We start from the raw sequence: 27,967 nt of genomic DNA, 5'->3' as shown, positions 1-27,967 counted from the left end.
TAGCACTGGAGATTTGCTAGAACAGTGTCTCCACGGTGGAAGAGACTTTTGAGATTATTGCTACTAGATTCGGATGAACTGCTTTTTTTTTTTGTTCCTAGAAGTTAAGAAAGGGAGTTTTCCTACAATCAGGTTTGAAGCTTTCCCCAGAAAGTGAAATCAGGAATGAGAGTGGTCCCAGAGCTCTACTCCACTGAAAGTAATGGGATTTCCATTGCTGAATTACAATCCTTGTAGGTTTTGCTACAAAAAGCATCCGGAAATACTTTATAGGGAATGAATCTTTATTTGGCAGGCAGTAGACTGGCTAATGCATCTCTTCCATTGCTAATTTTGTTATTAACATTACAGATACGTAAATCTCTAAGGATCTGGCGGGTCATATCTGGGTTGCATAAACATTTAGAGGTTTGGATCTGTCTCCCAGCTACTTCACCCTTTTAAGCAACCCTTGTGGGACTCCACAGAAGCCAGGAGGGGCAACATCAGGGTTAATTTTTGCTCTCCAAAATGTGAAGCTGGGTAGAAAATATCACGAGAACAGGCTTTTATGTGAGGTTTGTGGCATTTCCTTGTCCTGATTTTAGCTGGAACTACCACCAGCCTGGTCGTTGTAACATCTTGGCATGTGTAATCCCAGTGTAGTGCAGAAACCAGAAATCACAGAATACCACAAAACTGCCTAAAATCATCACTGAAGTTGAAAATTCCACATTCTCTAAGAAGTTTGAGGGTAGCTCTAAGAAAAGGTGAATTTAGGCATAATCAACTCACGTACATCTGATTACAGACAATCTTTTGGACATGAATGTGGTTGGGAGCAGTCAGCGTGGATTCTCAAATGGGAAGTCATGCTTGACCAACCTGATGACGTTCTGTGGTGAAATGACTGGCTTGGTAGATAAGGGGAGAGCAGCTCGGAAAGGTTTTTGATCTCCTTTCCGATGAGATTCACTTAGAGATGCTATTGAAGTACGGGTGAGGTAAGCAGACAGTGAGGTGCACTGAAAACTGGTTGACTGTCTAGGTTTAGAGAGCACAGTCAGAGGTATGAAGACTAGCTGGAGGCCAGTAAGCAGTGGTGTAACTATCCCAGGCATCAGTACTGGATAGAAGACTGTTTAACGTCTTCAGTAATGATCTGTCTATATGGTGGGGCAGAGTGCACCTTCAGCAAGTTTGCTGATGACCCAGTAGTAGGAGTGGCTGATACACCAAGGGTTTGTGCTGCCATCCAGACAGACCTTGATCCCTGGAGAAATGGGATGTCAGGAGCCTTACACAGTCCAACAAGTGGCAATGCAAAGACCTGCACCTGGGGAGGAACAGTCCCAAACACCAGTACAGCCTGGGGCCAACAGGCTGGAAAGCAGCTTTGTGAAAAAGAAACTAGGGGAACTGGTGGAAACCAAGTTGACCATGAACCAGCTGTGTACCCCTGTGGCACAGACGGCCATATTATTTAACCATGAAATCAGAGTTCACCATCCCTTTCCCTTAGGAGTTGACAGGACACTTTGCTGTCTCTGAACACACAAAAGAAACACACAAAAGATTGTGCCTGGTCATAAATGTCTAGGTTTTGATGAATAAGTCTGACAGATTCCTCCATGTGTGAAGCCCCACTGATAAGCAATTTATCTCACTTACCTATCTTTGAAGAAAAATGTTTCTCCTCTAATTTGTGCGACTCCATCAAATACAATGTCATGCTTGCAGAGCTCTGGAGTGACAGGTCCGAGGGTTGGACGTGGGCCGGGTCCTGGTCCTGGCCCAGGTTCTACATCAGTCGACACTTCTGTAATGGTGAACAGAGAAGTTCTGTTACACTGAAATACAGTGTGCCATAGGTTCCACATAGCACATGAGCTGCCATCATTCCTAGAAGTGTAATAATTTGGAGGCAGTGCTTGAAGGAGCAAAAACTTACAACCTTTTCAGAGGAAGGGTGGTCGAGTAGCTGAGTCCTGCATTAATCTACTCTGTGGCCTTATTCACATTGCCTGTGAATGTCTGTCCATGCTGAGCTGTCTGTTTAACTTGAAAGAGACTCAGAGGTGACTATACTGGGTAAAAATGTTAACATTACAGGTTTATTTCACTGATTTCTAAAAAGATGAGAAATGCATTTCAAAGTCCTTCTACTCAGAATTATCTGCAACTCTGCTGAGAGAGACATCAAAGTGAATTTGTGTTCTACAGAGAAGTGCCAATATTTTCCAAGTTGCGAAGATGCATTTTGAGCCATTTGTATGATCTTTTTGCCCTCATCAGCAATCCAAATGTGCTCTTAAGAATATGCACTTTGCCATTTGGTTTATTTTGGTTTGGTTTGTTATTTGGCTGTGGCTGTATTGCCTTATGAAGCATTTGCCTTTTTTCTTAAATAGCAGGCTGATTTACTGTATGAAACAAAGTAGAGTGTAGCTGACGAAGATACTAATGGAAGAAAACAAAGGGTTTTTTTAATACTTGTTTTATATACAAAGCAGTTTGTAAAGGGTTCTATCAGTTATAAAGAGGCAAGAAAATAGTTTTGTCTCAAGATTTGAAGTGTGCCTTGAGACAACCGAGTTAAATTCTGAACTCTATCAAAGATATGTTGTGTAAGCTTAGAAAATTCATGGAGCCTTGCCCATGTCTCAATTCCCAGTCTTAATTAAAGCAGCTAAGAACAAGGGGAAAATTGAAGATTCAAATCAGATTTTTAATAAAAAGGTGTCTCATGTGGTAATCATTTTGGTATATTCCTATTATAATTTCTAAGGTTTTGAATACTGTAGAATATAATGACTTACAATTAGGAAGATATCTCAGCAGAAAAGTGAAAAGCACAGAAAAATAAATGTTATAGATTTTCTCTGCTTAATTGACTGTAGCAGATTTGTGTCTCTACAAGGTAGAAAACATACGTGGAAGGAATTTAATCCTAATAATACTTGTGAATTTTACTAAGTATATCTGTGGAGAAAATAATAAATTTTAAAGATGTACCAACACAAAAATGCTTAAATCCACTTTTGCTCCAGGAGCTTGCAAAATACGTTTATGTCAAGAAATCAGCTCCTGTACACTCTGCAAATGTTATTGTGATGGTACAGTTTGGATTGTGAGCAGACAATGTGAACTGTTTCCAAGATGGGGCAGGAAATAAGATCCTTCCCCTCCCTTTACAGGGAGTTGCAATCTGGGAAGCTCAGAGTGTTGTAGACAGTAACACCCAAACCCACCCACATGAGGTATTCCAAGCTAGAGAAAAGCATGGCATTTCATTGTCCCAGTAAAGGCATTAGAAATTTTCATCTAAAGGTTTGGCCAGGGGGAGTTTTGGGGCTTCTGTTAGTTTAGTAAATTTAGTGACCCCTCATCTTCAAAATGTGATTTTTTAAGTAGGAGCCTCTTAATAACATAAAGCAGGGAGAAGGGCACAGAGGGTGTTTCTGGCGTTGCTGGTATTGTGCACTATGCCATTTACTGCAAGTTCTGAGTCTCATATTTCCACCTGTGCTGCATGCTTTTCTGCTGCCAGGGGAGGACTTTACCATATAGCTCCTGTATCCCTTTAATGTCATCCTGAGAAAGTCGAAAGTTCTTGGTGTAAGTGTAGATAGGGGCCATCAGAGCTCCTGGATCCTCAGAGTGCTCTAATCCCATAGCATGGCCAAATTCATGGGCAGCAACCAAGAAGAGGCTGTATCCTAAATAACACAGCAAGATAGTATTAGCTGCTTGCATCTAAATAGAAGTGTACCACACAGGTTATTCATAGTCTAACAATTTTATTTTCCTTGCTACCCATAAAAAATCTCCCAACAGTAAATATCATCATTATTTACAGATGCCAATAGTGAGTGTTACATATATATTGCCAGAAATGACATTTCAATAGAGAGATTCTGAGGTTTTAGAGGCTGATATTTGCTCTTGTCTCAAATGAAAGTGACTTTGACTGCAGTCTTCATACTTCTGTAAAAAAAAAAGGAAGTGTAGCAGATAAAATCAGACAGTTTTTTTAAGCACAGAGAAGTAAATTTGCACTCTAGACCTCAAATCCTACTTTTCATCATGAAGTAGCATGAAAGTGATAAACAGGTCTGTATACCTGTCTGTCCATGAACAGAGCCTGGATCACCAGTGTTGTACCAAATATTGCCAGATTAAAAAAAGTCTTTTATCATAGGATGACATTTTATCAATTATGCCCAAACAGTCTTTGAAATTTGGCAGTTATTTCCCTCTTAAAGGAAAAACCCAAACCTTGCATTTGTTTGTCCATGTGTAAAAAGCCTTTTGGTATATTTAATTTTATCCATGTTAAAAATGAGAAATATTAACCAAATATTTTTAAATATTCACCATATAAAAATCATACTGTCTCTCTCACTTTTAAACATGTTTTTCATCTTCAGCAGTATCAGTCACAAATGTTTTTTACATTTAGCATTTGTTCCTAATTTGACCAATTTCAGAGTATAATTATTATATATGTAATGTATTTGTGGCTTTTAGCCTTGCAAAGAAAAACTGGTGATGAGAAAACCATTTATTTCTTTATTTTTAAATTTTTTTTTTTGTTTTTGTGATTTCAAAAGACACTTCATGGTTATAAATTACAGAAAAATGTGAATGTTTCAGGCAGATGATCTCTGGGATTGACTCTTGAAAGAGTCTCCGATTCAGATACAGAGATGTTGCTCAGATATCAGGCTGGGGAGACTGTAAATTGTAACAATACACAAGTACTAAGTATGAGGATGAAATCATCCTGAGTGTGATGTCGTCAGTGAGGTCAGTATACTGGTACCAGTGTATTGCTGTGACAATCTATTACCTTGATCAGGACAAAAGCCCCATTTGCGGTCATCATCATAGCTACTAGTAGAAGCGCACCACAGCTTGCCATCATTGCGACCTGCACTTGTACAGGACTCGTATTTATTCCCAAGGAAGATGAAGGGGAATACACAAGGGGCTCCCTCTGAATTTCCACCAACTGTTGACATGGCTATGGAAAATGACAGGAAAATGCAGTGAGATTAAGCTGATGCACCTTCTCCTAAAACACATACTAAAATCAGAAAGCAAGCAGAAGAATTTGTAATCCTTTTAAGAACATGAGGAGTCAGATTGAAAGTAATATTTGAAAACAAGATTGCCTGGCACAGAGAAAAAGGAAAAAGACTAGGCATCGCCACTGCAATTAACTTGCCAATAGTTTTGGTGAGAGTAAGAATGTGTTCACACCTCTGAGAAAACAACAATTAATAATGTTCTGTGGAAGATGATTATGGAGCAAGTATCTTTTGATAGTCCCTCCTGATGATTGCTTAAAATGCGTATTGAATAGGCTGAAGGTGTAGAGTGTCAGTGTTTAGTGTCAGAAAGGTATAAAGGGCTATTGAGTATCCACCTGGTTAGTAGGTGCCCCACTAAAATATAAGATTTGGAGCTGTCCTGTGCTCATCAGTAGCAGTCATTTTTCTCCTTCTTAGTAGCTGGTGCAGTGCAGTATTTTTGACTTTCAGCCTGAGAACAGCACTGATAACACTGATGTTTTTAGTTGGTGCTCAGTAATGTTTACTCCGCCCAAGGACTTTCTGAGTCTCATGCTCTGCCAGGGAGGAGGAGAAGCCAGGAGGAAGCAGAGACAGGACACCTGACCCAAACTAGCAGAAGGGAAGTTGTCCACACCACAACACGTCATGCCTAGTATATAAACTGGGGGAGTTACCTGGAAAGCCAGATTGGTGCTGGGTTCTGGATGGGTGTTGATCGGCATGTGGTGACCAATTGTATTCTCTTCCTTTGTTATTTCCCTTATCATTATTATTATTGGTTGTAGCAGCAGTGGTTTGTGTTATACCGTAGCTGCTGGACTGTTCTTATCTCAACCCGTAGGACTTACATTCTTTCAATTCTCCTCACCATTTCTCTGGGAGGTGGGGGGAGGAGTAAGTTGGGGGGGAGTGAGCAAGCGGCTGCATGGTTCTGAGTTACTGGCTGGGCGTAAACCACAACAGGAGTGAAAAAAGTATGATTTAAACATCTTCTGCAGAAAATGATATAAAATGTGGGTTACTTTTTTTTTTACCACTATTTTTTGCAAAAACTTGTAATTATTTCGTCTAACTATGTTCTTGTCTATGTAGTGTATGGTGGTAGTATATTAGAAATAACATTTGTATATGAATATGCAAGTATTTTCTGGAAGAAAGAGGGTATAAATATATTTAAAATTACAGTTTAAAGTAGGTATCATAAACAGAATATGGAAAGAATATAAAACTAATTTAAATTAATTTACACTGCTGTCTGGCAATTACAGTTCCTTTAAACTATGGTTTATCTTCTGGGACGGTACAGGAGGCAAAGCCAATTGTGTCCCTTATTATTTACAAATATTTATTTCTCATTCATTATTATTAATTAATAAAACAGATTAAAAAGAAATCACAGCTTCCTCAAGCAATAATTTATTATGCTGAAAAAAGCATGAAGTATTTCTTGTTTCCAATGACAGAGACTGTGTTACTTAGGACTTCGGATATATCAACTCTAGATATATTGGTTCTTATGTTTGTTGAACTATCCTTTACATGTTTCTCTTCCTATATATTAAAACTCAAGTTAAAAAGTATAAAAAATTGTGAAGAAAGCAGAAATCTATTTTTCCTGGCTAAACCATTTCCCTTAGTTCTTCTGAATTGCTGAAAATATCTGATGACACGAGCTTAACATACTAAACAGGATATATTTTTTTAAGTATAAATGGTAAGTATTAAGCTAAAATATTGTTCATGCTTTCTTCTGTCACATGAGACTTCTCTTTCAGGGCCATTAGCAAATTGTAATCTACATGTAGTTATCCTGCAGTGGTAGACATTTAGTCCTGTGGTTCAATCACATATGTGTGCTTTCATTAACTTGGTGTGCTATGGCATAGCATATCCTTCACATAGACCTGTTCTTGTTACTTCCTTGGCCACCTATGCTGAAATGCTTCATCAACTTCTGTGTGCTCTGATGGAGATGTAAAAAAGGAGACTTTTGTTAGTTAAAACAATGAAAAATTAGATTGTTATGCAAGTAATGTTCCTCATACCAGTCTCTGGACAGAATCCATATTTCTTATCTCTGTCATAGTCTTCAGTGGTTCCACACCATCGGTATCCGTCTGTCCTGCCTTCGGTTGTGCACTGGTCATATGACTGTCCTTGAAATTTAAAAGGGAATTTGCATGGCTGCCCCTCACCATTGCCACCCATTGTGAAAAGTGCTGTAGGGAGAATGAGAGAAAGAAATGTCACAGGCAATGCTCAATATAAACAAGGGTCACTATGTGACAATAGTTTTGACAGAGATTAGACAGCTATTGTGTGTGGAGCAGTTCACATTTAGAACCTCTATTTTACACCAACAGTGAAATGCTTTGGCAAGATAGACAAGGGATGTTCCAATCTCACAATTGTATAGAAAAGAATGAGTGGTTGATCTTTATAAATGAATTGGGAGTGAAGAAAATTCTACCAAGCTCTTTGAATGTGGTTTGAATTGTGTATATCCTTTATAGCCTGCTCAGAAATGAAATTAATATCTCTTCTTGAAACAACATTTAGAGGATTCTGGGAAAGTCACTCATGTTTCTTAGTGCTCTGCTGATTTACCTTGCATCAAAAGTGTTAGGTAAAATGGCAAACTGCACAAAGCCATGGACAGGCCAGACTGATTTTTCCTGACAGCCATCTGTGTATGTTTTCAGTTTCTTTAAGATGCTGACATACAGTAGAGTTAGAGTCAGATAATAACCTGTAGGCTTTTCCTGTAGGTGTTGCTTCTCATTTCTGAGAATCTTCACGGCTGGACTCAGGCACTTCAACAGATAAGCAAGAGATGACAAATATGTTTCCTCCAGCAAAGCTAGGCACTGGAGGCCTCTCCTGTCTTTTGCTTCATTAAATGTTCCTGGAGGTAGTGTATCTTCCAGGGGTTGTTTATTGTCCAGCATACACAAACAAGGCCCCATGGCTCAACCCTGAAAACCAGAAATCTCTCTTGTGAATGAAGAAGTACAGATTGAACTGAATTAAGAGTTCTGGGACCTGTTTTAGGATTTTAGTAAACTTTCTGGAGTATCTAGAGGAAGACAGAAAAAATATCTCATGCTGATAGTTAAAAAAAATATGTCCAAATTGAATTATATGAAAATGCAGATGATTTGGAGGATCTGACATCTTGTTAATCTGCATGTGTCTTCTCTTGGCTGCTGTGGGAATCCTTCATGGTAGAATAGTGTCTGGGAGTGCCATGTGCTGGTGCGAGGAAATCATGAGGGCAACAAACTGGTCCAGGCCTTGCACTGAAGCAGAGACAAATCTTTCATGCAGCCATCCACTAAATCTCCTTGTATTTAAGAGTAGCACCTCAGAATGAAACATGTCTGTTTGAATTCCCAGTGCAAAGTACACACGATTTGGCCTTTTTTAAGGTGACATGGGGGACACTTTTCTCCCTCTTCTTCCTCAGTTTAAAGCTAAAACCCAAACGTGTATGTGGGAAGGCTTGGCAGGTTATTTTGAAGTTTGCTATTGTCATTTTTGCTGACCAAAAGGCCACGATAGCCTCAGCGTCTTTTATGTAGGACTTGAAGGGTTTTGTCTTTGCTTGGTCTGACATATCCATGGGAAGAGATATTGTGAGTATGCTTGATTTTTTAGAGTAGTAATAAATAAAAAGCCAAGGCCTTTTCTGGCTGAAGGATGACTGGGAAGGGTTCTAATGATGGAGTTATTGTGACACAGATGATTCATTTTGCCTTTTCCACTTAAATCAGTAATTGGCCACAGTATCAGGGTCATGAGCTGTTAAGTTACTGGGCTAAGTTCCAATCCACCAAGGAGAAGACTTAAAACTTTGCAATCTGGCTCACGCACACAAGTTTACTGAACTTCTGATCTAGCCAACGTCTCATCTGTATCCTTCTGCATCCTGGACATGGAAGCAGTCACACAGAGGTCCTATCTCTAGGCAAAAGTAACACACACTGTGCCTCCCCAGAAGAGCAAGTTGCAATTGTTTGGTTTTGTCTCACATGCTGTGGTAAGTTAGGAAACATGCATTAACTGGGACTGGAGCTATCATGATTGGAGAGAGACTTTATTTTTTATAAAGAAATGATAGATTTGGAAGGCAAAATTAAACTGAGTTGCTTAGATGACTCATTTACCACATGAGCAGCTTCCAGTTCTAGATCTGGCAAACTATTAGTTTGGTTTTTTTCTTTTCTTTTTTTTTTTTAAATTGTTTTAAATGTGGCTAAGTTGCAAAAACCTAATAGAAAGTCAATCTCTTACTGCTTTGCGTGAAGTCTTTCTGAGTCATTGTCAAATGCAGTTTTTCATTTTGCTTGAAATAACATCATGTGATGGTGACAACGGTTTATTAACTTTTCAGATCCTTCCCTCTGGCTTAACTAGAAACTTCTTTGGTTTAATGTAAATGAAACTTAAAGACAAACTAGTTCAGTTTCCCCCAAAACAAACCAAAAGCTTTATTTACTTGCAAGGGATCTTAAAGGGCCTGCATCATGGTAAGCTCAGCAATTTAAAAATACGATCATCAGATATCCTGATGTGAGAGCAGATTCAGGCTGGACATTACTAACCTGTGAGCCACTCAGCATGATTAGCTCTTCCCGGAAGATCAGGCAGTTGTAAGGTAAGGAAACCCATGGCTGGAAGGCTGCTGAAAGCCCTGCAGCACAGACCCAGGGTGGAGGTAGCTGCAGTTTCAGGAGGGCTCTGCCTTGGAGAACATTAGAGCACCAGCCTACAACAGCTGAGACCAGTGTGAGGGAGGTACAGGCAAAGTACAGATCTCAGTAACATTAGACATCAGAGGGCAAAAGTTAGGAGCCTAAACTCCCTGTAGTGTCAGTGGAGTCTGGTAAAAAAGAAAGAGATTCGAGATCCCTTGATCCTATATGGCAAAGCAGAGTTTCAGCACACCTTTGTAAATTTGTGTAGTAGGTAGATAACTTTTTGATTCCCATTCTTTTGCTTTGCCAGATGATATTTGAAACCTACAAAAAGAGGGTACAGATCTGGGATTGACTTTAGAAAAGCCTGGTGCAGTATTAGAGCTTTAAAAATATTTCCAAACTTGCAGCATAGCTCTATAATGAAAATAATTGAAACTAACTTCAGTGAATTAAACATGAGAGAAGCAAACACAACTCAGAATGCGGCCCCCAGTACAGCCTCTATGATGTAAATCCTCTCCTGTCTGAATTGATTAGCTGGGTTTTAGCAAATGGTGTCTTGGAATAATGACTGAATAGCACCACTCTGCATTTAATAAGAAACATGTGTGTGTAACTATGTCAAGGGCCTTGCAAAACAATTGCATCAGAAACAAAAGGCTGAAACCCTTCTGTTTGGTTTCAGAGACCTTGAAGGAAGCATTTCAGGAACATCAACTTACACAACCAGTTCTCCCTGAGAATGCTTCACTGCTCACATTTTCAGTCTTGTATGACTTTGGGATTTCACAAAGGTATCTGTTAGGGAATGTGGATCTCAGTTTGTCCACTAGCTGTAATCTGACCTTTGTTCTGATTATATCTGAGCATTTGGACTATTTTAAAGAAATAAATCCAATTTTGCTCTTTTCCAGCTGGAAGGATTAACCTGAAGGAGATGAGGACAGGAGATCTGGGGAAAGGTGCAGAATAAAGGAGATGGCAGAGACTTAGAAAAAAAAATGTGATGGGCACACATACGATCCCCTGAAGTAAATGTCAGGCTAAAGAAGCGAGTTCTGAAAGCCATGTGACTAACTGTAACTCCTGGGTTTTTGTTAGCTCATGTCTGTTAGAAGTTCATGTTCCTGCTTCTTCATCCCTCATAGTTGTATAAATAGCTGTCACCATGGTAGGTCCCAGCTCTAGGTGTGACCTATAATGGGCAATTAGGGTTTTGGAAATTAAAGAATATTTTTTATTACATCAGGGCTAGAAGACTAATATGTTCCACAACAGATTATCTTTGCAAACCACAAGTGCCCTGATGCAAAAATATTATAATCATATATTGGAAACCATACAGTCTTGCAAATGAACTTGAGAGATCCAGAAAAGGTGTTAAGCAGGAATCCATTTAGTGTTTGTCTACAATAGGATACCAGAGAAGATATGAAGACAGGGTGTCTGAACTTTTCCTATGTGCATGTATTTGTGATCTGTTAAAAAATTATGTACTTAACTGACAATACATATTAACAGACATACATGTGTTTTTACAGTTCTCACGAGACTGAATCTGGGGCTGTGGGGCTGCACTTGTGTATTCTTGTTTTGGCAGACCCCTGAACATGTCTCGTTTTGTTAGCTGTGCATCTCAGGCTTCACTAATTTTCTTTCAGCAGTCTGCATTCTCTTACCTTGTACTGACTGCATGTAGCCGTGATATTTAAGTAAGTTTAGTACTATTGTTCCAAGCAGGATTATCATGAGTCTGACAAAAGCTCTGCTGTTTTCTGTTTCATTCTTTTTCTTAACTCTTTTATCATTTGTTATGACACGGCAGTTAACAGGCAGGAGTTTTAGTAACCCTGTGGATCCATTGCTCAGGAGGTAAGGTAACAAGAGTGATGACACACTCCCTGCTGCCAAAAGCTTAGAGCAATCAGTTATGTTCAAAGGGAAAAAAGAGGATGTGGGAAACTGCAGCACTGGGAATGTCTGTGAATACAGGTGCCAGCACTGCAACTGGCAAACAGGAGATGGAACAAGTGGCTGAAAGCCCTTTGCCTTTTCAACTTTACTTCCTGCTGATAAATTAGCACAGTAGGGTATAGCCAGTTATACTTAATTGCTTCTTTAAAGATTTCCTGCTGTGTGATAAACAGGAGATCAAATTAACACTGATATAATAATAAATTGTCTGAAATTTTATATCTAGTATACTCATCAAGGTTTTCAAGTATATAAATAAGTTTCCTGATGTTTAAACGGAAATATAGTGTCATAATTTCATTTGAAAGACAATAAACATGTGTATATTTTTTAAGAGTTCTGGCTACATAGAAACATACACATTGTCTAATCAGAACATGAGTGTTTCCAAATATGAAATAAATTGCTTGTGAAACAGAAGATTATGTTCACATTCCAAAAAGTTAGAGATTAAGTAGGATCGCAGCTTTCCTAGACCCTCTAACAGTTTTGTACAGATACCATTTCTGAAATGCAGTGTCATTCTGGTACCTAAAGTGAGCTGTTGGCACTGCTTCGTGAGGAAGAATTGTAAGATGTGGTTAAAAATAAAAACCTAATTTCTAAAAAAGAGTCATTTCTCTCCTGGCTAGCAATTTGCAATGCACCAACATATAAATAACTTTGCTCCAGCATAGATACTCACTTCAAATGCAGTCATTATTATTTTGAAAAGCAGTATGAGGTCATTTAAAGGGTGATTTGTGACAACAATAGCGTTACGTTGCAGTAGAAGGGTTGCTAGACTCAGAGGACCTGGACCACAGGTTGGTAAAATTGGTGTGCAAAGTTGCAGAGGTTTAGCTTAATGGGTTTTATCCTTAACTGCTCATTTTTGTCACTCACTTTTCTTGACTGAGACACAACTTTAGTTGTTTGAGGAATGTGTTTAGGGAGAGATTTCTGTCATTTAGTGTGCTCCATCTCTGAATTTAGCTCTGTCCTTACTCTAAAAGGTAGTTGCCTTCCTGATTTGCGAAACTCAACATGTAATATCTTTGATGCATATATGGGGCTTCAGTATGTCCTCGTTTTTAGAGAAAGCCTTGGGCTGGGTCATCATTAGTGTCCTGGGTTCAGCAGTAGCAGTCATTTTTCTTCTTAGTAGCTGGTGCAGTGCTGAGAACAATGCTGGTAACACCGATATTTTTAGTTGTTGCTAAAGTAATATTTACTCCGACCAAGGACTTTCGGAGTCTCATGCTCTGCCAGGGAGGAGGGGCATGGGAAGCCAGGAGGAAGCAGAGACAGGACACCTGACCCAAACTAACTAAAGGGGTATTCCATACCATAGTACATCATGCCCAGTATATAAACTGGGGGCAGTTACCTGGAAGAGCTAGATTGCTGCTGCAGTCGGGCTGGGTATTGGTCAGCGGGTGGTGAGTGGTTGTATTCTCTTCCCTTGTTATTTCCCTTATCGTTATTATTATTGGTGGTAGCAGCAGTGGTTTGTGTTATACCTTAGTTACTGGACTGTTCTTATCTCAGCCCGTGGGAGTTACATTCTTTTGATTCTCCTCACCATCCCTCTGGGAGTGGGGAAGGGAGAGGAAGAAGGGGGGCAGTGAGCAAGTGGCTGCATGTTTCTGGGTTACTGACTGGGCTTAAACCATGACAATAAGTTACCCCAAGGGAGTGTTTAGGGAGCTTTGCCTGCTTAGATACTACGGAGATATTAAAGAGCAGTAAATCTAAATCTACCAGGCAGGCAGTAGAAAAAGTAGAGAAGTGGATGGGCAAATAGGTAGGAACAGTCTACCGTAAACAGCCTACCACAAAATGAGTCAAAACAGTGATCTACTTACACTCATGGGGACAAAAGCCGTATTTGCCATCTGTGTCAAAGTCTTTGGTTGTGGAACACCAGAGGAATCCATCATTACGTCCTGCATCTGTGCAGCTGTTGTATTCCTTGCCATTGAACCAGAAGGGAAATTTGCAGTATTCACCATCTGCATTTCCATACTTCACTCTAACCACTGTGAAGAGAACAAACGCAGAAGTGAAATCAGCCACCAACTGGTATAAAAGATATAATTTCTGTAAACCTTTTCCTGGAGGACACTTGTATAGAAATGCTGTGTGAATTTGAAATTCAGTGTGGTTCTGATCTCTCTATTGGCAAGATAATCATAACTGAAATGATAACTGGTGGTTTTGAAAGAATTAAATGCATATTACTCATGGGAAAGTGTTAGAATGAACAATCCTTAAAAGCAGTCAAAAAAAAAGAAAAGGCAACAAACATATGTTGTTGATACTATGCCAAGGCAAACTTATAAACATGCTGTTAACACGTTTAGTAATTTAGTTTCTTTGATAATATGGTCTAAAATGTTGAGTATAGTTTGAAAGGTTCCAGGCAGCAGCTGAGCATGAGCTGAACATGCCTTTTGCTTCTTAAACCACTTTGTTACTTCCAATTTGCCTTTAATGAGACGTGCACGGGGGGGATAGGGTGGTACTGCAGGCACACCCAAGCCAGGGGTGTATTTCAGTTTGTCACATGTGGTATTGAGGCTACAGTACTGGTGTTGTAATGTCTGTTGATGTACAGATAATTCATGTAATCATAGCATTTCGTTTAATGGCAGTAACTAACTGGATGCTTGTGCAGTATTTCCACTAACACGGAAAACAGCTTTCTCCTGTTTGTTGCTAGTCTGAGCCAGGGATCCAGTCCAAATAGTGCAGCTACTGGTCAGTGCTTCTGCTAAAGTTAAAAGAAAGCCAAACAGAAGGACATTAACTGTTTTGGTAATAAAGTTCAGTTATTTTTTTCAGTGCAAGGACAGCTGAGGAAACCAGAATTTGAAATGAAAGGCAAACATGAGCTTTGCATTCATCTAATGGAAAGTGTCCCTGCCCATGGCAGGGGGTTGGAGCTAGATGATATTTTAGGTCCCTTCCAACCCAAACCATTCTGTGATTCTGAGTTTTCCAAATTATTTTACAGAAGAAGAATTCTAATCAAAACTATATGATTGTGGCAAAGTATAAGCAGAAAAAAAAGAGGCTCCAAACTACTATTACTTAGTCTTTTTTGTCTAGTTCAGGTGATATTATTTGTCCCTCAGTTTTTTTCTTCTAAAGGATATGGCAAACTGCCTGTTAAGATTCTTGGAGATGTTCGTAATCCACTGTTTGATGTCAGTTTTGTTTCAATCATCACCATGAGGGACTTACATTTTGTTTGGTTTTGAGTGCATAAAAAGTTATTCAGGTGGATAGTTCAGTTTTGAAAAATTGGAGCCACAGCTTGAGTTGTCTTAAAAAGGGTATGTCAGCAGAAGAACCCTGGCCAGTCTGCCTCTACACATGAAGATGTTGTAGTTGGAGTCCTGAGAACTGAAGAATCCAAAATTGCAGTTGAGGCTTTGTACTTTTCCTACAATTCATGAAGGTTGTGCCACATTAGGGTCATTATTAATTCAGTTTTTCAGGGGGCAACAGAAGAGGAACAGAAAGGGAAATCCTAGGTAACGTTTATATAGGAAGTATATAAATATCTTGTAGAGAACAACTTAAACTGTATAAATTAATTTTCATGTACCTAGCATTTATTGACATGCCAATGAAAGCATTTAGTGTGGTGCCTAAAATAGCATTGAAACAGCAGCCAGCAAGCCATATGTCTGGAAATATTAGAAAGTCTGCTACCTTGCCCCTCTCCAAGAGTCCACAGTTCATCATCATCAAAATGGGAGTCTCCTCCGATTCCTGGCCCTGGTGCAAAGGCATGAGCCAGAAGACCATCTTTGCCATCAAATGGATAGCCATCACCATGTTCTGCAGGAGGAAGCAGGCAAAAAATGACCTCAGCTGTGTCAGAGTCTATATATGAATGGTAATCATCATCCCACCCAAGACAGCAGCAGAATAGTCTAGTAAGTTTGTTGGTGTGGGTTGTGCTGGCAAGACTGAACCAGAAGGGAAGAAGCAAGTTCTTACAAAGAACATTAAGTGTCAGTACTGCAGCATGTTATTTTGTATCTTACAAGTATTATGGAAAGGAATCAAAGAGAGTGAAGAATAGTGGAATATTGTCCATTAGATGTATGGTTGCATACACACTGCTGTTTCTTAATGAGACTGGTAGGCAGCTGTAAAATAAACATTTCAGATAATTTGTATTGGTCTCTAATAGAGATATTTGGAAAGTAAAGGCAGATTTCTTTTTGCAGGCTACTCTTTTTCTGCTGCACCTCAGACTGCTGTGGTTTTTGTGCAGGATAGTAACTACTTTAAGCTGGAAAGCAAATCACCTGAGTTTTTCAGCAGTGGAGGTCTGGAAAGCTAGCTCTGAGTTCTGTGAATGAGCCTATTCCTCCTCCACATCAACCACTCCAAGACTCTGGCAGCTCTCAGGGCAGCAGCAGGTTAAGTAGTGCCCCTGTTATTACACTGTAGGCTTTTCTTGGAATTACACCGCATGTGGGTAAGGCAAGCTGGCAAGGGCATAACTCTGGTATTCATGGCTTTCCCACCACACTGACCTGTGCATCAGAGCTGGCTGCCAGCATTTCCAGTTGCATCATTTCAGGCCTTTTGGTCTGATGTCTTGCCATTTAACAGAAGCCTTAAATACACAGGCCTGATTCTTTGCTCTGTTACACTGATTTCATCCTGGTGATACTCTCTTAATACTGGTTCAGTTGACTAATATCAGCAGTCTAGTGTGTCAATTGTGAAGGACAACATTCTGACATGTATTAAATGCTCTACTCCCATTTATTTCCAAGAAGATCCTTGCTTAAGAGAAAGCTTAAAAATGGAAAAACCCTGTGGACATCCCACTTTCTGTGAATCTGACATGCAGTAAAGTGATAAGAATGAATGAATGTGGAAGAAGGTCTGCTGAGATCACTGGAACTAAACCCAGCAGAAACACTTCTGCTCCTGTAAGACTTCTGTTTTGCGAACCAGGCCAGCCTGGATGAGGATCTGAAGTTTTGAGTTCTGTACAGAATCTCTGAAGCTTTTGAGGTCAACTCATCAGTAGCTAAAGCACAGAAAACCAGCTGGAAATAGAAGCCTTTACAAAGAGCTTACTTATTCTTTGAAGTGTTCACTTCCAAAGTCGACCCCCACGTGACTGGCTGCACAAGTATCTTCATTGGTATTAAAAATTCCATGACTATGCATAAGAAGTTAAAATGCCCCAGTTTGCCCTGAAAAGCTATAAACCTTCTTTCAGGGGAAAACAAAATTAATTGAGAAGTCATGCACAACAAAATGAATCAAGTCACCTACCATCACTTGGACTCAAACCATGATTCAGCTTATGATCCATATTTTTTAAGTTCCTCAGGACCAAAGAAGACATTGAAAGCCTGTTGTGCTAAAGAACTGAGGCTAGCTAAACAGTCAAAATCTGAAGGCACAAATCCAGTTTTAAGCTCCAGTATGTTAGGACCTCCACCATTATCACTGGAAAACTGAGTGTGTAGCTATAAGCAGTACAATGGCATTCCATTCTTTTCCATGGCAGGAAGCCAGCTCACATCATCTGAAGATTTGTAGCAATATTTCCCAGTTCTATTTCTGATTTGTAAATTTAAAAATAAAATGTTGCCCTTAGCTATTCTTTTTTGGAAAGATAAATATAGTATAAGCATATTGTATAAATACGTCTCTCTCTCCCTCTCTCTCTCTTGTATAAGAAAGAAAAAAAATCTTAGTGAAATTAGATCTTAGCCTGAATAAGCCAAGTGCAAAGCAGGACAAGGCTTGCCAGAAAGTCTCACAGGTACTACTTACTGAGAGTACATCATTCCAGTACTTAGGATTAATCAAAGGAACAAAACCAAAAACATATGTAAAAACAGAAAAATATACCCCATCGGCCAAAATTAATCATTATGTCTGCTTCTCCATCGTTTATTCGGTTAAATCTCAGCGGTGTGACATCACTCCAGACTTGAAAGGCTCGAGCAAAGGCATCATCTACTGTCTCAGGATCCAAATCTGGCGTATAGCCTATAATCCTTAGAGGTAAAAGGAAGAGTTAAATAACACATAAAACCCCTCTCAGTATTTGTTGATTACTGATAAAAATGCTGAGTAAGCTCAGTAGTGAAACTACGAAGAGGTAATACTGCTGCATGGGAGATGTGTGTTTAGATGTGGTGCTTAATATTTATTTTCCTTTGGAACTGATGCAGTAGGATGAAAATTATTCAGCCAGGGACTGTAAGGCCTGCATGGCAGTGGGCCCTGCACAAAATATCCAAGGCTTTGCATCAGTGCTGAGGTGCTGGCAAGTCATACTGTCACCTTGGACATGAACATACAAGGACGTCTTGATATGTAAGATTTACTTGCCAGAAAAAGAACTCAATAATGTTGTGAAAGTTTCAAATGTGGATTGTTTTGCTCTTTATTACTAGCCAGCCCTTCTACCTCACCTTTATAGTTAACTGCATATCCCTGTTTCATCTGGGATGAAAGCTGCTAATTGTTTCATCCCAGCTGAATGTCTAATCCTTTCCCAGTGTGCTGGTTACATTAGTAAGAGTATATGTGGAGAAATAGTAGGTAAAGCATGTAAGATAGAGCCATAGGCCCAACATGGGAAAGGGCAAACTCTTAAGTGCATTGCCTTCTTCACAGTTTTTAATTGGACTTCTTAGTACCTTATATTATAACCTCCACATAAAAGAAGTTTCCAATTGGCTGCTGGGGCTGTGCATAGTGAGGGAAACTACTGTGTGCCTAAGGGGCATGAGGAAGAACCAGAGGATGCACATCAGCAAACAGGCTGTGAGACCTGCCACAGTTTTTTAGTATTTATTAGGCTAGTCACAGCATGATGGATGCTTTGAGCCCTAACTTGTGAGGGGGCAGCAGGTCAAGCAGATCAAGCAGCAGGTCAAGCAGACAAATCTGCTGTTTTGCTCTCATTGGTGCAGAAGGCTTGTTCCTGGACTACCTAGGATAACGAGAGGGTAACAATTTTTATTATGGACTTAAGTGAGAGCTATATTGGTCCCTAACTCTTCAGAGTAAGAGTAAGAAATTAAAATGTGCCAAACCCTATTGCAATAGGTTTGCTTTAAATCATGTCTGTATTTATGCAAAATATGATTATTTAATTTTAAAATTTATTTGATGGCCTTCATTTTTATGACTGCTAAATACAGAGGAGTTAGTCCTCCTGCATGGCCTCTGCAGTTCATAAGTGGTTCCTGCTGAGGCTGTGGGAAGGTGAGATACTGCTACTGCAGTTCTTTTTGGATGCTTGCAGCAAAACAAAGAATAAAACCAAAATCTCTTTAGTCCCAACTAGAACAATGAAGTTGATCTTTAGATGATTATTGCTGAAATTTTACAATGTGAAGTTTCAGAGGTGCTTGCTAAAGCATCTGGTAGTTATCCGAACACAGAGATATCCTAACTCAAGTAATCCTGTCTAGCCCTCTGAGCAGCTACTCCACTTCCAAGTGTCTGGTTTGATGGCTTCTTGCAAGTGCCATAGTTACAGGTGAGGAAAACCTGACACCATCAGTCAGTACCTGTATGTTATCTGATTCTTCTCCCATTTTGGCTTTCTTGGAAAGAAGTTGTAATTGGCTACATCAGGGTTACCACAGCGAGGTTTCTTCATTGTCTCAATAGTATTTTGATCCAAATCTCCTGTTTCAGGCAGGCCAAAAAATTTCTGCATTTTCTTCAAAGTGTCTTTAAGGACAAACAAGTTGCAATTGTCTTTTGGGCACCCATAGTATTTATTCAGGTATTGCTTGGGAAAAAAAGTACAGAACAAAGACTTTAAAAATCATAAAGGAAATAATCATTGCAAATAAACACTGTAATTCCATGTTAGCTTTCCATCTGTAACTTGCAATTTTTCTTTTCAAAATTACTGTTGTTAGTAACTGAGGGACCAGCAGAATCCCCTTAATTGACACAAACCAACCTCGAGCACACATCATTGCTAATTAAGCAGTCATTTCTCCTATTAGCTATCAGCTTTACTTAATGAATTGCTTTATTAGTAAGTAGCGCATAGAGCTTTAATGTAGAACTACAAAGTAAAAATGGGTTTATCTTTCTGTGTTTCTTTATGATGTATAAATCTGCTTACAGTTTTAGATTTTGTGTATTTTTTTGTATATTCTTGAAAGGCTCTGGAATACTGAGAAACTTGTCAAGGTATCAAAGCAACCACACAAGTGAGACCACAAATCTCAAAGAAAAAAATCCACCATTGTTTAGTCAAACTGCACACAGGTATTTGAATCGTCTGTGTGTTTGCTTTTCAGTCAAACATCGCAAAGACCTGAGGAAGAAGGTTGTTGGTAACAATTCAGTTGCCTGGACATTGCTGCCAATCAACACCTGCATACTTAAAACTCCATTGAATACTCCAGCAGATTGTGGCCAAGCTGATCTTTGTGTTACAGCCATTGTGGTGATTACAAAATTATCTCTCCTCAGAAAACAGAGGTCATAAATATCAAACGGGCAGCACAAATCCCATTACCTTAATGTCTTATCTAAAAATGATACCCACTCAGGTCTCCTTCACTTTCCACTTTGATCAGTGTGACCTAATCAGCAGGTGTAGGGCTGTGAAAAAAAGGAAAGTCTGTCTGTCTGTCGTCTGCTGCCTCTAATCCTGGAGGAGCAATGGGTTAGTCTGTTCCCTCGTGATTCTTCCAGGTAAGCAGCCATTCCTTTAGATGCGTGTTGATAAGCTGTGTATTTATGTTAAATTGAATTGTAGATAAGCAGCTCTGGTCCTGGTTATCCATACATGATCCCCAACGTTTGTGCAATGCACATGTGAGATCACACAAGCGATTTAGTAATTTGTACTTTTTACCTCAAGTTCCGTGTTGATGGGAAGAATAACTGTGAAATCTTGGGGTAGGGACCAGCCCAGAGAAAATGCTTGCAGTCTCTAGCATGTGGTGAATCACAGAATCATAGAATAGTTAGGGTTGGAAAGGACCTTAAGATCATCAAGTTCCAACCCTCCTGCCCTGGGTAGTGGCACCTCACCCTAGACCATGTCACCAAAGCTTCCGTCCAACCTGGCCTTGAACACTGCCAGGGATGGAGCATTTGCCACTTCTTTGCGCAGCCTGTTCCAGTGCCTCACCGCCCTCACAGTAAAGAACTTCTTCCTTCTATCTAACCTGAACTTCCCCTGCTTAAGTTTAAACCTATCACCCCTTGTGCTGTCGCTACAGTCCCTGGTGAAGAGTCCCTCTCTGGCATATCTTCAGCAACTGCATAAAACTGTTTATCAACTCTGTTCCTAACTGGAGACTAGCGAGCACAGCCACACAACGGGCTGCTGGCTAGCAAGAGATTCAGTTTTTGGAGTCAGATTGAATCTGAGAAAAACTGTAGCTCAAGCTGTAGCTTGGAGTGTAGCACAGGTAGGCTCAGTCACAAAGCTTAGGATACATGCAGATTTAGAATATTGAATTTATCTCCTTACTGAGTCCATAAATGGATTGTGATTATTATGATTATGATGACGATGATGTTAATTTTGGTACTTCTATAGTGATAATAACATATCATTACCTGATTATTTTTATTCACAGGTTCTAAACAGCTTGACTAAACTATCTGGAGTTGTAGGGTTTATCCAGTTAAGTGGATCTTATGCTTCTCTTGCTCACAGATTTCAGGAGCTCCATACTCCAGTGAGTTTGCAGTATTTTTATGCCTGGATCTGAAAAAAGCTACAGCCATGCCAAATGATTCTATGAAATGGCAGGTGCTTCCAAGCCAACGTTTAGCATGGCACAGGGCTAATGGTGCTGTTAGACAGGAAGGTTGCAAGTTACTGATCTTTTCAGTAAACCTATCTGTAGCAGATGCAAAAGCATCCTTTGGGTATTGTATCCAAAATATTAACTACAAATTCAAGGTAAGAAAGCATCCTAAATAAGGTAAAGGTATATTTGCCCAAAACATATCAGAAATATCAGGGAGAATTATTTCTGAGGGTCACAAGAAGCTTGACAAAATGACTGCACAAAGTTCTTGTGCAAGGAAGTATTTCTGACGAAAACCTTACTTTATGTATCTAATTAATTGACTGAAGGTCACCAAGGAGATGGGGGATAAGACTGCTACATAAGCAAAATATAGCACAGGACATTTGATGACTGCAGTTGGTCAAGCCTGGATTTCACCAACCTTTTCATTAAGTCCTGGCATACCTCATCTGCCTTGCATAGGAAATGCTTCAGAGCTTACTCAGAAGGATTTAATCAAGATGTTACACTATTTACTTCAGAGGGTCTTCCATCCATCTACTGACTAAGCACAGACTACGCCTAGTTTTTTTACGATTTTTATAACTTCTAATGTGGCATTTCTGCAGTGGACTGGCACTGGCAAGTAACAGACACAGAATGGTTTCACTTTCCCTACCAATAAGCTTCTGTCTACTGTTACTAGAGCCTGGTGGAAATAATGTGAAATGCATTAAGAATATAATCAAACAAGCCAGTCTGGATGACCTGTTCTTATCCCAATTTTTATTGTAATGTATTTTGATAGATAAAGCTTCTATGTGCATCTCCCAGTGAGCTACCATGATATAATACAGGCTGTACATCAGAACTGAAGTTTAGCGAAGAAGCATGATGCTGCTGTTGCCATTTTAGGTTTGGGAGTAAGATACACAACCAAAAATATAAAATAACGCATGGTAAAGAATCTTACTTGGTAGGATTCTAAATAAAAGCTACCGCCTCTCAATTTTTCCTAAAATGGAGTTTTTACTGAAAATGAGAAATGAACATAACCAGCTGTTCTATGAGAAGAGAATCCTGAAGAAAATGTAGTGTCTGTGTAAACCACATCTTGGCCTAGGCTGCCAATTCAGTTTCCCCAGAGTCAGCAGGGAGCTGTGGTGAGCTGGAATTCTGATCCAGCCCATTAATGAAACAGGGTCCAGCTGCAACACAGCAATTTGTGTTCTGATGCTGAGTGTTGGGGCTGTTCTGATGGAGAGTGTGAGGGAAAGGCAGCCAATCAGCATTACCCTAGAATACTACAAGGAAGACAAAGAAGAGCTGCAGTTTTAAACCAGTTTGTAGTTTTCTTTTGAGTACACATAATATATAGGTTGCTCAAAAGAAGCGGAGATGAGGGGAGATGTGGATTGCTGTTACTGAATAAAAGCCTTCCCACATCTAAGAAAATAGATTATTTAAGAGTGGTTAAACTACTTTTCAACATATGGGACCCCGTTTTCCTGTCCCACATGCATTGGCCTCCCACCCCCTGGCTGCTGTGCTCCTAAGGCAAAAACTTGGGTGAATTTGTTAAAGGCAGAGGAGTGCCCTTTTGGGTTCAGTTTCTCTGTGTTTTTCCAACCTTTCCCCCACAGCTCCCATCTGGATATTCTCTTTCTACCCTACCCCAGACCTTCTTTAACCTGGCAAGCTTTCCCAAGATGCACACCAATTTCCAAAGAAAAATGATCAATTTTCAAACCTCTTTGTCCTGAAATAAGAATAGTTTAGCTCAATCTTCCTTAAAACAGGCTTACTGCTGAAGAAGAGAAATGTCTATAATTTACATGCTAAAATAAGGATAATCCATCTCAATCTCCCTTGAAATGGAGTTCTCCACAATGTCATTTTTCTGAAGGTCCACAGGGCTAACTAAGGTTAGAATAAAATGTTGTAGAGTTATAGCTATGATTTGCTAATGTCATAGAAATCCAAACTCTTTTTTTTTTTTTTTTTTCCCAGATTGAATTTGGAAAAAAATATTTCTTTAAGCCGCTGATGTGATTTTTTTCTTTTTCTTTTGTCAAAGTCAGAACTAGTCACAATGGCTCCTGTGGCTCCTGAGCCTCCAGCCAAGCCTTCAAGTGCAGTTGTCCCTTAAAGCTATGTTTGTTCAGCACATGGTAAACAATCTGGAAAACAAACTGCCAAGAGCTGCAATACATGTGTTAAATAAGTAAAATATTATATGGCTTTTAATTCCCCTTCTTCCCTTTTGCTGTTTCGATCTTCTGATTATAATCGCGGCGATTTAATGAAATCATTTTTATGTTCAGTCAGGAACAAGAAGAAAAAAGACACTTTCTTTGCCGACTTTAAGAAATTTAAGAGAGGAAACATTACTTGGCACTAGTTTTAACTTCTGAAAGCTGATACCTTTGCTAGCTAGCTAGCACTTCCAGAGACTCTGGGGAGAGAGTGCTAAAGTCATTCCTTCTCAGCTGAAACAAGAAAGAAACATCTGCTTATGAAACAACAGAAATCTGAAGCAAAGATGAAACCAACACTTACCACTGCTAGTTCTTTGTCTGTTTTGGGAGTGCTGTCTCCAGGAAACTTAATAATTGGTGATGGTGCAGCTAAAGTTTTGTTAAAAAGATACACTTGGATTAATAGTACTTCAAAAAGGAAGCCACAAACACTGTGAGTCTTCATTCTGCCTAAACTTGTGCTCTTCTCTTTGGAAGAAAGCTTTTCCCCTCCTGCCTGTCCCTTCCTTTAGCTGCACAGTACACCAGTTGCTTATCCGCACATCTTAACTCTCTGCAGTTTTCTCTTTTGCTTGCTCTAGCGATTCCCTTGTATGTTTAAAACTTCCAGATGCACAGTCTCAAGCTACCACAAGAGGAAGTCTGAAAACTAGTGGAAACATGAGAAAAGGGCAGTCACCAGATGTGATTGCTGTGATTTTAAGGTAGCAACAGGCAGATACTTATTACTGCTGAAAGAGGCCGCCTTTTCTCCTCATTTGCATATGTGAAAGTGTTTAGTTACGCCAGGGAGGAGGAAAAGGCAAACTGTGATCTTGAAGGTGAAGTTTCCAACATATATTTTAAATTAAAAATAAATTCATAAACATTATTTTCCTAAGTATTGGTTTTGTGCGACAGACATAATAATCTGCTTTAAGCATATGTGGTTGCACTCCTTCACAGTTCCTTACAGTAGACATTTTGATAAGCGATTCTGAGGCAGAGCCTGTGCAGCCCAGGGAAGCTTCTTGTCCCGCTGCTGCTAAGGCTGCGCAAACTGTAAGTCTGTGTACACAGTGCTCACCAGTGCTTGGTGCCAGCGTCCTCCCTCCCTGCTCTTTGCAGAGCTCTGAATAAGATTCTTGTGGCTTGTTTGGGTTCAGAACCAGCTTGAGGCTTTGCCACCATCAGGCACCATGTATCACCTTGGGTGAGAGATAATTGGGCAGATTCAGCAACAGAAATTATCCTCAGTGATTGACGTCATGGGAATTGTACAAAAATCAGGGTTTCCTCATGCTGGGATTTGGTCTGCTGATGCAGCTGCATTAGTCTGAAATTTTGATGTAAACACAGCCATTGTCATGGACAATCTTTTATTGTGTCATTTATAGTATTGCCAGCTTTGAGATGTTTTTGCAAGTGGAATATTTTTGTAGCTGGAAATCCCTAATCTAGGCACTTGGCTCATGACTTTTTAAGACAGGAGGCTGGCAATTCTGCATGAATGCAAACTGTGTTCTGGCCAGCCAAGTGTCTACAGTTTATAATAAGCGTGAGTCCAGCCATCCCTGTTTCTCTGAGCTGCGTGTCAGTGTAAAGGTTGTCACAGTCTTTCACTGACTATTAAATGAAAGTTTTTCAGATATGCCTCTTGTGGTAATGAATAGGAAATTCTTTGCTGGTGTTTGGTATTCGTATTATTTTGACATTTAACTGTAAATGGTGAATATTGACAGTTTTTTGATTTATGCTAATATGAAGCTATTTCACTAAGTGCACCCCACCACCCATGAACTGACTAGTCTCATACAAAGGGAAGGATTTCAAAGGGTGTGCTGAGTGGTTTAGGAAGGAAGCATTAGCAGGAGGTTTTGCTGCCCATACAGTTCCACTGGCAACCCAGCATGGCAGCTGTATGCATGGCCACTGGGTGAATCAGACATGGTAAGCAGCACTAAATGCTTAACAGAGAAAGAGAAGTTTCAGGGACTTTGTACATGAATGGAGCTTTCTTTATAAGATTTGTATTCATGCCGTCTTATCCTTTCTTGATTCCAATGGTACTTAAGTTACAGTGAAGAACTTTCCCCTATTGGTTTGGCTTTGAAATGACATCTTTTTTAGCTTTTCCCCATCAGCAAAACTCCAGTTATTCCTAAGAGTTGCCTTGATAAACAGCAGTTCTGAAAATGTGATCCATATTTTTCACAGCCCTGCACTTGTTTGTGGGAAGTGACTCTCCTGCTTTGTTTGTGATGGCAGCTTATATTTGTGTCCGGCTGTGTGAAACTGTAAGAGAAGAAAGTCTAAGGAAGCCTTCAGTAGATGTGCCAAGTTACTCTTAGCTTCTCCTTTATTAAGCAAGTGAAAATACTATGTGTTTTGTCACAATATTCTGCAGTTATCTCTCTGCTCTGCATTAGGTCAAGAGCTGCTGTAAATCTTAAAGCATAAAAACCATGTTATTTTCATAAGAATTTAAATGTAATTTATGATGGCTTAGTAGCTTTCATTTAGCAGGGTACTGCAGTGAAACCATTTAAAGGCGAATGTGTCCTGGCACATTCCTGTTGCACTCATAAGGCTCACTGAAATCTAATGAATGCTCAGTTTTCATTGTGTCCAAATGAATATTGAAATGGATGAGGGAAATTTTGGATTCTGATGTCTGTGCAGTTTGAAAGTCTCCTATAGTTTATTTCTTATCTTTGCTGGCAGTGAGTAGATTGAGGTCACCTAAATACATTTCCTCAAAGAAAACATCAAAACAACAGAAATCATACAGACCTGCAGTAGGCCGTTGTTTCTTACCTTTGATTGCAGTTTTGCTGGTAAACTTCAGTTAGTGAGCAGTTAAACAAATTATGTTCAATTAGAAAACGTAATACATAATGGAATATTGGATTTATGGGTTCTGGCTGAACCAGTCTGTTGAGTTTCTGACCATTCAGTGGAAGGTGTTCTCTTGCATTAGCATGGGAGATCAGAAGCAGTTTATCAGATCCTGGCTGAGGTGCCCTCTTTCAGATAAACCAAGCAAAATAAACACTGGTGACACTTTGTGAGAGTGGAAGTCCTATCGTATTACAACTAATTATACTATCTTATTACTGTTTTCTGTTCTCAGACTAGATAAGCTAAAATAAGGGAGACTCTGAAACGTTTGAACTGATGAGTTTTGACATTGATGGTTTAACTGCTATTAACTTTTAGTGCATAAGCATTCCTTGACATTCCATACTTTGGAGAGGCAATCTCTAAATTAATTAGTGACTTCTAAATAAATTAATTCAAGTTAAAAATTAAGGAAAGAAGCAATACAAAACAAAGAGAAAGAGAAAGAAGCCCTCCCTGGGAAGGGAACTGTATGGAAGAGCTGAAGCTGTAACCTAAATCTCCTTTCTCTTACCTTAATAGTCACTCTATAGAGTATTTATAAATAATATTTAATAATATTTATAAAATATTTTGTCCCTGTACATAGATGTTGCCTCTGGATTAGCTACAGGAAATTAGCACAGTTATAACTGCAATGATAGTCAGTCTTCTTGCATTTGTGGAAAATATTCAACTCAATGTTATGTAGAACTTTTATTTTAGAGAAAACATTTATTTGATATATACATTCATTTATCTCTCCTGAGTCATAAAAAACTCCTCTCTAGTTACTGTGTGTATTTCAGGTTAGAACCGCTCCATAGTGAAAACTTTAAACCATCTACTTTGAGTAAGATGCCAGATTTGCTTTTTAAATGCCTACTTTCATACATTAGTAGGAACTGTATGGCAGAAACCACACAGTCTGAGATGGCATATGCCTCTTTTAGGGACATACTTCAGTAATAACAGTAAAAAAAAAATCATGATGTCTTTTGAGCTGTAAGCTACATATCTCAGTAGATCTGACTGTGATAAGAGACACATTCATGTGTATTAAAGTGCTGTTTTTATCAAAGGCTTTTTCTATTTCAGAAAATTATTTTTAAAATTATTCATGAGCACTCAGCAGTTCAGGATTAGACTTCAGATGGTGCCCTGGGTCACTTGCTGTCAGAGTAGTCAATCCTCCAGAAATGCACTGTAGTAATTCCTACTATCACTAATTTCAGAGTTTTATCAAAAGATGATGACTTCCTAGTGGTTCCAGAGGAACATGTTGGGCCATGGGAGAATGATGGATTTATTGTAGTGGGTTTTCATGTTTTAAATTGAAACCTATTGCTAGGCTGAAG

General features: G+C 39.4%; 1 protein-coding gene across 1 annotated transcript in view; it reads right to left on the bottom strand.

Annotated features, from left to right (window-relative positions):
- The window catches only part of MMP2 (matrix metallopeptidase 2), a 37,257-nt gene extending 12,870 nt beyond the window's left edge, over positions 1–24,387 (bottom strand). The window contains exons 1-9 of the mRNA XM_062609137.1: positions 24,052–24,387; positions 19,288–19,514; positions 17,612–17,760; positions 15,434–15,562; positions 13,579–13,752; positions 7,103–7,276; positions 4,832–5,005; positions 3,543–3,698; positions 1,651–1,798 (exon numbers count right to left, since the gene is read on the bottom strand). Of these exons, the coding sequence (XP_062465121.1) occupies positions 1,651–1,798; positions 3,543–3,698; positions 4,832–5,005; positions 7,103–7,276; positions 13,579–13,752; positions 15,434–15,562; positions 17,612–17,760; positions 19,288–19,514; positions 24,052–24,195 (1,475 nt within the window). The 5' untranslated portion in view covers positions 24,196–24,387. The remainder of the gene's footprint in view (positions 1–1,650; positions 1,799–3,542; positions 3,699–4,831; positions 5,006–7,102; positions 7,277–13,578; positions 13,753–15,433; positions 15,563–17,611; positions 17,761–19,287; positions 19,515–24,051) is intronic.
- Positions 24,388–27,967: the final 3,580 nt, after the last annotated feature.

This window comes from Pezoporus occidentalis, unplaced genomic scaffold (assembly GCF_034315485.1).
Source record: "Pezoporus occidentalis ecotype Australia unplaced genomic scaffold, CSIRO_AGI_Poc_V1 ctg135, whole genome shotgun sequence".
NCBI classification, from domain to species: domain Eukaryota; kingdom Metazoa; phylum Chordata; class Aves; order Psittaciformes; family Psittacidae; genus Pezoporus; species Pezoporus occidentalis.
Note: the sequence above shows the minus strand (reverse complement) of the source record. Positions and strands in the feature narration are given on the sequence as shown.